Source organism: Panthera uncia (assembly GCF_023721935.1).
Source record: "Panthera uncia isolate 11264 chromosome C1 unlocalized genomic scaffold, Puncia_PCG_1.0 HiC_scaffold_4, whole genome shotgun sequence".
Taxonomy (NCBI): Eukaryota; Metazoa; Chordata; class Mammalia; order Carnivora; family Felidae; genus Panthera; species Panthera uncia.
This window is the reverse complement of record NW_026057585.1, coordinates 41,563,913-41,576,383: the sequence shown is the minus strand read 5'-3', so window position 1 is coordinate 41,576,383 and position 12,471 is coordinate 41,563,913. Positions and strand designations below refer to the sequence as shown.

The window sequence follows — 12,471 nt, the reverse complement described above, 5'->3', positions numbered from 1 at the left end:
TGACATGAATTTCCCAACATAAAACGGTAACTTTTAGAAATTTTTGATTGAAATTCTAAATGTGAAATTATGTACTGTCAGGGCAGTAGACCATTACAAGGAGAGCACCAAAGTCCTTAGGAGTCAAAAAATAAGCAGTAAGCAGTTTTATCTCTAGCAGCTGAAAAGCTTTCCTTAAAATTAAGAAGAATCTACAGGTCCAGTTAATCATGTGACTGTGATGTGCCGACTGTTTCTAACACTTAAAAATCATTTAGACGAACACTAGAAACCTCAAAGTTCTGATAAAAATATAAATTATAATTTTTAGAACAAGTAATGAGTTAAATAATTTAGATGAAAATTTAAATATAAAGGATGCATGAGAATAATTGGATTTAAAAAGTAAAACTAAAGGAGATATCAGAAAGCCTACAACTGGCAACTGAAATAATAAATAATTTTTTGGAAAAATTATTTCCTGACAGATTTCCCCATCCTAGGAACACAAATGCAAAAGCTATAAATAGGGCTACTGACATTTGCACAGTTGACTTTTTATCAAAATTACAAAACAATTTAGTTTGCAAATTTTCAAATGGCTATCAGGTTCAGAATCCAATGGGGTTCTCCTTCGTTTTTACTTGATGACTTCATAAAAGATAAATAAGCCCTCGGACCAATAGGTGGGTACATTGGCACGGTTAACTCTCTCGCCCCAGAAATTCCACTCGGCTGAAAAGATTATTATTTGGGGGCGGGAAAGGGGGAGATGCAGAGGTCTTTAGGACCCAGCAGGCGGCGGCAGGCGGCAGTTGTGTAGATCACTGAGAGACTACGAGGGTCCGGTTCAGTTTTAATTCTGTCTCTAATCTCTGCAACAGCCGCTCTTCCTGGGTCCCGCGGCTCTCCTACCCACTCAGCCGCGGCTGGCAGCCGGGCGAAAATCAGAGCCGCCCGCCCCCCCATCACCCACCATGGAAACCCTCCAAGAAAAAGTGGCTCCGGACGCGTGTGCCTGAGGATTCCTCACAAAAGAGGTGCCCAAAATGAAGACCCTGATGGTGAGTCATTTGTTGCAACTCCTCTGAGCAGAGGCGGGGACCCCGGGACGCAGCGTCCCCGGGGCGCGCGGGAGAGCTCCAGGGCGCCTACCCCTGCGCCGCGAGGTCGCCTGTTACAAAGGGACAACTTTCCACCTGCTCGGTGCCCCCTTCCGGTTCCCTGGTTCTGCCTGGCTCGGAATCCCAGAGCCGGGATGGGAACTCGGGTTGCCTCGGCTCCTGGATCTCGGGAGAGAGGTCTGGGGCCCCACGGAGAGCTGAAGAAGCGGTGGAGGGGTGGGCGCATGGTTCGGGGGTGGAGGATACCCAAAAGCAACAGCCTGGCAAAAACTAAGAGGGGCGGGGAGGGGGGAACATTTGCAGACTTTCTTGGTTTTCTTGTCGGATTTCAAACTTGCAAAAATCGCCGAGGTAGAGCCCCGCGGGTCCAAGAAGGAGAGGGTGCAAGGGCTAGAGGTTCCAGCAGCGGAGCTGGTGGAGGGGGCCCCTCCTCAAAGTGCGAACCCACCTCTGCCCTCGCGGCCGGCGCGCTTTCCCTCGTGTAAGCTGGGCGCCGCGCACCACCTGCCCTCTGCCGAGAGATCTGGGAGGTGGCGTCCGCCGAGAGCAGCCACGCTCGGGAGCATCCCCTGCCGTGCGCGAGAGGACGGTGCCTCTCCTGCCCCGCGGCGCGCGCGCCGGGGGCTGGGACCCCGGCCACCTCCTTCCAGCCCCGGAACGCCGCCCCCCCGCCCCCATCGAGCGTCTGACCGCCTCGCGCGTGTCACCGCCGGCGCGCTCCTCCGGGTTCGGCTCTCAGCAGCTCCCCTCTGCTCTCTCCCGCCCGCCCGCAGCGCCATGGTCTGGCTGTGTGTTTAGCGCTCACCACCATGTGCACCAGCTTGTTGCTCGTGTACAGCAGCCTCGGCAGCCAGAAGGAGCGGCCCCCGCAGCAGCAGCAGCAGCAGCAGGCAGGGGCGACCGGCAGCGCGCAGCCGTCGGCGGAGAGCAGCCCCCCCTCGAGACCCCGGATCCCCGCGGCACCGCGGCCGTTGGACGGATACCTCGGCGTGGCGGACCATAAGGTGACAGCTCGCTCGCCGGCGCGCGCACCACCCAGCCTGGGGATCCCGCACACCTGAGCCTGCCCCCTTTCCCGGGGCTGGGAGGCGCCGTGAGTAGGTGCCTTGCGGAGGCTGGAAGGGGGAGCGGAGCCGCCGGGGTGGGGTGGGAGAGTTCCTTCTCGGAATGAATTCCTGTTTGGAGACGGAGGTAAAGTTTTCCAGGGAATAGGGGTGAGATGAGCGGACCTAAAGCCCAGTATCCTAACAGGAACCGGCCCCGGAGGTGAAACCCACTGAGCCCCAAAATTGCAGCTGCGGGGGTGGGTGCTGGGTTCCTGAAGCGTCGGGTTTGGCAGCCCAGTCGCGCCCTTGCTGGGAGGAGAGCCGGCGATGGCGCGAGTAACAGCCTGAGCGTTGCCCCGCTGGGAACTGGTGGGTGAGTGACTGCCAGTCCTCGGCCGCGGCGGCTCCTGCTCAAAGATTCCCCTCTGATCTCGGCTTCGGATTGCTCTGGGAAGAATTGCCACAGCCTTGGGGAGCGGTCCCAAGGCAGGCGCGGAAGGCTGGAGGCACAAACTCCGCTTCCATTGGCTTGAAACTCATCGTTGAGGGCCTGTTTTTCTCTGCCTTCCGGGAAGCCGTTGCATGGCTTGGCTAATAATTAATAAGATGGATTTTTAAAAATTGAGCCTCCTTTCCCCCAAATAATAAATCTCTGGTTTCAGTGTGAGAAGCCTCTGGGAGAATTCTAATCAGGTTTCCTGATTCTGAAAAGATATTTTAATACAGTTTAAATATATTCCCCATTATTTGAAGCTCCTAATATGTTTTTACTAAAACACAATTCCATTCTGTATCTGCTCTATAAAGGTTAGAGAGTTTCTTGAAACCACGCAGCTCTTCTGCTTTTTGTATTACTAGATTTTATGGTTATGAGCCAAAGTAATATTTAGCAGGCGGTCCTTTTGCTTGAGAAACAAAGATTGGCCTTACCGTGCATGAAAAAGTCAAACTTTTTTTTAAGTGGCAGTCAAAATATTTCCACTCATTTGTGCAATGCATACAGCCAAAAGGATTTTGGAGGGTCAAAAGGACCCAGGGTTGGGGATCTTTGGATACTTGTGGAAAAAACAAACAAACAAACAAACAAACCATGAAACATGGATGGATGGTTAGATAGGTAGACTGACAGGTATAATATATAAGAAATGCTAGATATAAAACAGCACTGTTAGGGTGCGGAGATGAGAAAGTTCACTGTCCTGGAAGGTTTAAGGAAATTCTCTCTGAAAAGGTGGAATGTGTACTGGGGAAAATTTGGGGAAGCAGAAAAGAGGAAGGGATTTCATTAGGAAGTGATTTGGAGGTGGGGGGAGGAGCTGGGGGTAGAATCCTAAAATCAAAAGTAGAGAGGGTCATTAGTTTTATAATAACAGCTTCAGTTTTCTCTTGGAGATGTTGATTGATTACACCCTTTATATCTGTATGTGCAAAAGCAACCCATAAGGGCTAGAGTTCTAGAAAAGTTTAGACATCTGCTTCTGACTGGATGGATGTGGTGTTTATGTGTAACTGGTATATGATGAATTTATTGAACTTAGTGGATTTTCATGGCTGTTGTTTAGTGAAAATGGCTAGATAGCTCTTGCGAAGCTTTGATTAATGGGGTGTGAAAAGGTAAATTTGCTGAAAGCTTTGATCTGCCTTTGGGAAGGTATTCCTAATACTTTCCTTTCTGTGTTCTCCTGCTGGACAGACACACCAGCTAAGAACATTGATAGCATAAGGCAAAATATGATTCCCTCATATTTGTTTTCAAAACAGTGTCTATTTGCACAAATATATTATTGGATTCCATTTTCAATGTTTCAGAGCCTTATTTCATTACAATGAAAACCAGCCCTTTTTGGGAAGGAATGTTGAAACTCCCATATGGGAATTTGACATAATCTGCAATAAAGGGTTTTATAAATTGTAAAGTTGTTATATGAATGATAAATGTGTGTGAAAGTCCTTGGAATTCTTAGCAGAGAATTATAAATGTGACCAGGAAGGTCTCTGCATATAATTAATACCAACGGCATTCTTTCCTAGAAAACCAACATCTCACCAAATTCCATACTCAAAGGATCAACAGCGTTTACCCTACCCCAAGCAAAAGAACAAATGCAAATCTTAAAGTCTATGCCTTCTCTCCAGGCATTATCCCAATTGTCCCACTGAACTAAATATAAACTTCTACTCAAAATGTAATCACTTTACTGTTACTATCTAACTGACTGGAAATTGGGTGAAGTTTCATTTCTGATGGCTATAGGGAGGTATATGTGTAACGTGTATACGTCCTCTCCAAAAGTTGCTGTTTACTTAGGTTTACTTGGGATCTTCCTATAGTCTTGCTTAGGCAGAGGTAGAAATTTGTTAGAATATTGCTAAGATTTTTTTTTCTGATTTACAAAGAATGAAAGATTTTCTATTCTTACTATGTTGCTAGATGATACCCTGATTCCTTTTTTGTTTTTCCACGCTCATATCAGGCCTTAGAAAAATTATAGGATGTGCCGAATGTAATGACCACCAAGGCATATGCTACTGCATATTGAATCAGAATTCCAACAGATTTTTTATTTGCTGTTGATTTACAGAATCTGGAGAGAGTTACAGATACCATTTAGGAAAATGTTCACATCTCCATGGCTGGAGGTCCCAAAGTCTGATAAATATGTAGTGTTTATATTCAGTTACATGATGGTATTAACATTATAACTCTAAGATTAAATTCAACAGGTGGTCCTAATCCCCAGCACCTGAATTTCACAAATCACAGCCTGTCTGCAATGATAGTCTTGTCTCATACGGCTACAGACTAAATTACTGTTGAGATTAAATCACTATGTGCTTTTGTTGAAAGACATGCTGCAAGTCAAGCCAGTGATGAGCAATGTGTGTTGAAGCTTAAAATATCACTTTCCATGGTCATATTCTCTACTTCCTCGTTCGCAAACGATGTGAGCTGAAATTGTAATTCCAGTGTGACTAAGTGAAGGCTACTTGGAGTTTCTTGTGATAATGAAGACATTTCATTTTCTGTTAGATAGATTCTTTCTCTTCATTTCCAACCCTTTTCCCCAGACCTTTTCCCACAAATGTTTCACCAACTCATTTCAATCTTGTTACATGTCTGTCACTGCAGCTACTGTATCTGTATCCTGCCATTACTATGCTGGTCCCCATTTTTGGAAGCTACTGATTTCTAACCAGAGCAGCCAGACACAAGCAAAGAAGACAATTTTCATGCATTTGGAAACTTGTATTTAGAACTATAATCACGCTTAAGTGTGCATTTGTGCACATAGACACACACAGATACACACACACACACACACACACACACATACACACACACTAAATCAAGCAACCTTCACAGAAAAACTCCAACTTTTCCAGCAGAGTGGAAGGGGGGCATGGAATGCATTCTGTTTCCAGCCCGGATCTGGTCCGGGTAGATAAAGTCATTTGCCATCTGGTGGACCCTGTGAAATGAAACTATGAGCTGATTCCCATTTCCAATGGACAGGAGCCCTTATCACAGAAGGCCCACTTGTCACCTGGGCTGCCCTTTTCTAAGATGGCTTATGAAAGAGCAGTGATCAATGGGGTCTGAAGCTGAGCTGCTATCTCCTTGCTTCAGTAGTAGCTCCCAGGAATGGATTTTACACATACTAATAACATGCTTGTCTTGGTTCTTTCCTTCCTTAAGCACTGAGTTATTCAGACAAAACGAAACTGCTTGGAGGTAGCAGTATGTTTGCTTTTAATTCACGGATGTCCAGTTGGAGTGATAGGACAGGTCAATGCAAGAGTTGAAAAATAATTCCAAACCTGAAAAAAAGGCACATACCATATAACTTACTTTAGGATTGTGGCATAAGCATTCTTCCTTTAAAAAGCATATACATTCTCAAATACAAGGTTGTCCCATTTATGAGATTCCATTTTACAATATTTGAGGCATCCAATCAATGATAGATAATTTGGATCTTAAATTCAAAGTGACCTAAATTTTGGTGCTCAAGTACTACAAAATGTAATCTGCCAATGGTGATGAAACCCTGTTATCACAAATTGTCAACCAAAAAGAATTATGAAATGAACTGTTTTTCATGGGTGAGGAGTTGCAGTAATGTGGTTGCCTTTAATAGGAGAAGTGCTCATATAACACTTATTGAAATACATAATCTTCCTTAATTTTGAGAGCCAGAAGTATTTCTCCAGCTTCCCAAGGAGTAATGCCAAGATACTCCCATACCAAAGCCCAGACCACACCTGGTAAATGAGTCTGAGCTGGTTCCCTCTCCACTTCTGGCCATTGTGGTCTCCTTGCTGATCCTTGAATCCTCATTTTGCCTGAGGACCTTTGCACTTGCTGTCCCCTCTCCCTGGACAGCTGTTGCCCAAGATCTTTTACATGGGTGGCTCCTTCTGGTCGTTCAGTCCTCAGATCACATGTTTTCTTGTAGACCATACTCTTTAAATAGCTCAATCCTTAATGGTCTTCTCTATCATATTAGCCTCTTTTATTTTCCTTATATTAGTTAACAAGGTCTGAAAGAATCTTAAAGTCTCCTTGTCTATTGTTTGTCTTCCCCCCAAGTAGAATCTAAGTGCTGTGATAGATAGCAAAGTATTTGTACATCTTGTTGATCAGTTTAACTCCAGGCCCTAGAATAATGCTTGACACTTAATGAACACACAAGTATTTATTAAAGGAAGGAAGAAGGCAGAGTGTTTGGGGAAAGGGGGTTGTGGAGAGGGACAAAGCTACCTCACCATATGTAAAGTCCTTCCTCTATAAGAAACATCAATGGAGTCCCAAGGACCCAGCATGTGTATCTCATCTTTCCTACTTTGGTTTACCACTGCTACTACTGCTACTACTACTACTACTACTAATAATAATAATTATGGGAAGGAAGATGAAGAAATGATTTATAACATAAGAGTCTTTGGAAATGAGATTTGGGAGTTCACATTTTAACAGTCTTCCCTTTCAACTCTTAAGCACATTAAAGTTTGAGAACCATCATTTGAAATGTTTTTAATCACCATATGTAGTTCTGTAGCTAATTTGTTTCTGGGTTTTTGAACGATTCATAGCCCTAAGTAAATATTCATTGAAGGTCTAATAGTTGCAAAATTGGGTATTCTGGAGGAAGAACACGGTGCCTACCATCAAAGAATCTTTGATCTAATTGGAGAGAAAAGACAAAGAAGCAAGAAAAGTTAAATTATAAAGCAAGTGCTGAATAATAATATGAAACCAGGAAACAATAAATCAAGGCATTGACACTAAAAAGGAGGCAATTTCTGTGATCTTTCTCATCTATAAAATAATTTAAATACTATTCTTAGTTTAGCAGTTATAAAACTTTCAAACTATAATTTCATTTTTTAGCCCTGTTTTAATATATGTGTGTGTGCTGTCTCTTTCTCTATGTATAATATATGACATGCAATGAATACTTAGTAAACAATTTGGATATCAAAGCAACTTCAGAGTGGATAGATTTTAAATTGAAAATGTTCAATCTGTTTATGATTTTCCTTTGGCATGGCATAGGGCCGCCTGGATTCTTGAAGAGATCTAACTTTGTTACCCTGTTCAATGGTCTCTGTCACATATGGTGACCATGTTTCCAAACCAAATCTCATAACTCATGGTATGAGAAATTTGTGTTGGCCACAAGACAGAACATTTGCCATCGGATCTGTCCTGGAAACATGACATCTACTACACAGGGGATTTTCCAAAACCCTCAGGGTCAAGTGGCAGTGCAATCGAATTCTTGTCCTACGAATGCCGAGATGAAGGAATATTGAAGATGAGAAAAGACTATGAGAAATTAAAACTCATCATTAATCAACAAATCATTAAAACCTCTTGTATATCTACTATATACTCTTCGAGCTGCAGTGAATGATCGTAACTATAGAAAGACAATGAATGAGTATTTCTTAAATAATAATATTAGTCATGCTTTATAAGCCTGATTCAAGAAAAGAATTCCCATGGGAGTAAATTTATGATTAAATGACTGATTAAAAACTTGAGGGTGGGGATACTTATGAGATGTACTCAGATTCTTCTTCATGAGCTGTTTTAGTCCTAAACTCTTAGTCTAGGCTTAGGACAAATAAATATTTTTATTGCATGCTCTATTCAATTAGGGTTTCCCAAATAAAAGTCATAGGCATGCATATTCTTTCAGTTTAGACAGCATGTCCACAGGGAAGCCTTCCCTGACTTGTAGCCCAGGTGAAATCTGAGCTGTGTGTTTTGTCTTCACAGTCAGGATCCCATGATAATACTTATTCCAGCTTATTGTTATTTCTTGTCTAAAATTGTCTGCCTTCCCTGCTCTACGATCAGAAAGTCTGGGGCTTTTTTTCCTCTTTTTTATCATTGTAGTCTCAGCCTTTAATATAATGTCTGGTATATAAAAGGTCTTTAGTAAGTATTTGTTGGATAAATGAGTATATCTATATAAAGATTTTAAATTACTTCTAAAATAAGCCCATCTGAAAATTTTCTAACCATGTGGCATTACTGAAAAGGAATATTACATGTCGTAAATACGAATCTCTCCTGCCACCATTTGTAGTTCTGTAACTACTGCATTTCTATGTACTTGAGCTAATCAGATCTCTTTGAATTTTGAGCTGGAAGGAAACTTGAAAATTACCAGAAGGAATTCACAAGTGCTCGTGTGATTTGCCCACAGTCACCGGTGAGTGGCAGAGCTGGGGCTACAACGTGGGTCTCTGACATGAATGTCATCACCACAAGGAAAATTCAGTGCCAATATATTCTAAGCAGTGACTCAACATTATTTGAACAGAATTTATTAAAAAGAAGAGCCTAGGCCTACCCAGTTATTGGAAAGAAATAAATATTTAAACATCTTATTATTCTGAAATGAATATGAGAATATGCCTCTGGATAGTTCAAAAGAGCTTCCACCAACCACTGGCTTAGCGATGGGTTCTCTAAAGGCTTCATAAAATGCGTGGCACCCATGTAATTGGAACAATTGGCAGATCTGAGTGGGTTTACCTTTAAAAAGTAAACCAAGCCAAAAAGAGCGCCTTATTATTCGCAGAAAATGTCATGACCAGACCACTCATTTAACTGAATTACCTTCTCCACAGGGGAAGAAAGCATCATCAGGAGACTCAGTTAACCAAGTGTTTGAAGCACTGCCATTCTGCAAGTAACCATTAACTCCTCCTAAGTTCCGAGATGTAATACTTACTCTGAGGTAGAATTACATAAGGCAGATAAGAAACCATTTTACCCATAGTAGGGAAAATTAACCTTGATAGTTGTTATAGTTCAGTATGAAAACGAAGCTTTTTTTTTTATTATATTCTCTTTAAATGTTAAGAAGGTGTCCGTGTAGTATTCCTGGGAATGTCACAGAGTCTGAGAACACTCTGGCAGACTGAAATGTAGAGTTAAACCATTTTTTTAATAAGAAAGCATATTCTGGAAATTAATTGCACATATGGGACCTCTCCACTGACTGAACTGCATTATTGCGTTTCTAATTTACAGATCTGCTCATATTCTTCGCATGCCTCCAATGGCTTCCCATTGCTTAGAGGATCACATTCAGACTCCACAGGAAGTCTCACAAGCCCCAACAGAGTCTGTCTGGCCTAGTTCTCCAACTTCACTTCCCCCCCGCCCAAGTTGTACACACCCAGGGAACACATCTTGCTGTCTCATGCTTCCCTCCATCATGGAATGCCCTTTCTCCTTTTATCTGCCAGGTAGAGAACTAATCATTCATTAAGATCCAGCTCAAGCATCTCCTGCATCTGCTTTCTAAAGTTTTCCCAGATGGAACCTCTGTGGAGAGTAGATCCCACATTCGCTTATGCCAGCCTTGCATTAGTCAGTCAGCTAGTCAATCATACGTTAGGCTGGGTACCTACTGTGTATTAGACACATGGGAGGGAATGAGAGGAAGGACCTAATCCTGACCACAGGAAAATCACAGCAGAGGAAATATCACAATTACTGTATATTGGTAAGTGTTAAAATATTCTCTGTATCTTATATATGCCTCTAATCACAATATTGTGATTATTTGTCCACATGCATGTTTCCCTGACTACACTGTACCTTTAAAAAAATTTTTTTTAATGTTTATTTTTGAGAGAGACAGAGCACAAGTGGGGGAAGGGCATAGAGAGAGGGAGCCACAGAATCTGAAACAGGCTCCAGGCTCTGAGCTGTCAGCATAGAACCCTATGCGGGGCTTGAACTCACGAGCTGTGAGATCATGACCTGAGCCAAAGTCGGACACTTAACCGACTGAGCCACGCAAGCACCCCTACATTGTACTTTCTTGATGCCAAAGAATATAATTTAATTCATCCTGGCATGTCCAGAACCAAAAACTGTATCTCATACATGTCAAAACTAAATAAATCTTTGTTGAAAGTTGATGAGCAGAATCTTGTTGTAACTGTATATAATAGAAAGAGATTTGAACAAGAGTGGCTAATAGACTCACTAGTCAAAGGAATGGGCAGAAATGATAAGTAGGAGGCAAAAGGATTTCACGTATGTGGCATACATATCTTTAATTTTTGGTTCCTCTTTAAATACAGAGCAGCATCTGCTAACACTTCAGAGTGGTAGACCAGGTGTTGAGATCTAGAATGCCCATGTTTGGGGACATTGACAGTATGGTATCATGGGAGTCAGGGGGCCATACCCAAGCCTTTTACTTGTTACAGGCTCTTTGGCAAGTTCTGTAACTTCTAGGCCTGAGTTAGTCTGTGGAAGTGGAAGAGTTAAATTAAATTCATTACCTTATTTATTAAATAATATTGTGTACATATCATATACTTGGTTTTGTGGGAGAGCCCAGGATGCAACATTGAGTAGATGTGATCCCTGACTCCACAAAACTTAGAGCTATTGAGGGAGGCAGATAAACAGACATGAAATTACCATGCAGGTTAAGATATCAGTATTTGCATGCTACAGAGGTTAGATTTTGTCCTGCAAATTTTGAGGAAGTCTTTAAGGGACTTAAATTGGAGGAGTGACTCCACTCAGATGTGTCTTCCAATGGATTACTACCATGGTTTCGGTGTGGCACAGGTCAGAGCATTTCTGAATGAGAAGAAGAGGGCCAGTTAACAGACTGTTGCTGCAATCTGACTGAATGATGCTGGGGGCCAGAGGGTAAAGAGACCGTAAGTTCCTGTCCAGCCTAAGTTTTTGTGATTACCCACCCCAGCATGTCAGTGCCGACAGTCTGGATGCAGCTCTTGAACAGCCGGTTTGTGGTTCAAGCTTACCTCTCAGTAGTTAGCAAAGAGAGTTGGGGGGTGATCCCAGAGAACACTCCAACTTGGTTTAATTTCCAACCTTGCTGTGTATCTAAATACCATACACTGACTTGAGCAAAGCAGTGGTGTTATGGTTAAGGATAAAGCAACCTCTTTTTGGAGACGCTATAATGTACACTGGCCACAACAGGAACTAAAGGTCCAACCTGCAGCACAGCCAGTGGGGTGTGGCATAAATGTGTAGCAAGAGACTATTGTTTAACAGTTCTACGGGGGGAGACTTGATTCTAGAATGACCATGTCGAGTTGTTGCATGATGAATCTTACCAGGTATAGATCTGTTGGAAGTATGGGGTAAAGAGTGATTTCTTCCTTCTTTGTGGGAAGAGTTACAGAGTTACAGAGAGAGCCATTGTCATTCTTCTAAATCACTTAAGTTTGTTAACAACTTCTACGAAAACTCAAATTTCTATGTCATTTGCATCAGAAGGAAATTGGCCATAAGTTAATGTAAAATTTGTTGAGAGGGAGTCTGGTTCCTAAATCAAAAGCCTTTGGGAGCTGGGGCGCCTGGGTGGCTCAGTCGGTTGGGCGGCCGACTTCGGCTCAGGTCATGATCTCGCGGCTGTGAGTTCGAGCCCCGCGTTGGGCTCTGTGCTGACAGCTCAGAGCCTGGAGCCTGTTTCAGATTCTGTGTCTCCCTCTCTCTGACCCTCCCCCGTTCATGCTCTGTCTCTCTCTGTCTCAAAAATAAATAAATGTTAAAAAATTTTTTAAAAAAAGGCTTTGGGAGCAAAGTATCTATCTATCTATCTTCTATCTATCATCTATCTATCTATATATCCACATATGTCTGAAAGAACTCTTTTTATGGGGCCCATATATGGGGTGACTTGGGAGTGTCTCACCTGCCAGGCTGTTGTCAGGGATTTCCAAGCTGTCTCTCATTACCCATTACCCATAGTGTTTCCACTCTATATTGTAAATTATAAAGCCGGTTCATTTCATTTTTACTT

The 12,471-nt window shown here is 42.7% G+C and overlaps 1 protein-coding gene across 1 annotated transcript in view; it reads left to right on the top strand.

Annotated features, from left to right (window-relative positions):
• Nucleotides 1-461: 461 nt before the first annotated feature.
• The window catches only part of LOC125912491 (alpha-N-acetylgalactosaminide alpha-2,6-sialyltransferase 5-like), a 139,797-nt gene continuing 127,787 nt past the window's right edge, over nucleotides 462-12,471 (top strand). The window contains exons 1-2 of the mRNA XM_049616984.1: nucleotides 462-1,043; nucleotides 1,877-2,107. Coding sequence (XP_049472941.1) covers nucleotides 1,029-1,043; nucleotides 1,877-2,107 — 246 coding nt within the window. The 5' untranslated portion in view covers nucleotides 462-1,028. The remainder of the gene's footprint in view (nucleotides 1,044-1,876; nucleotides 2,108-12,471) is intronic.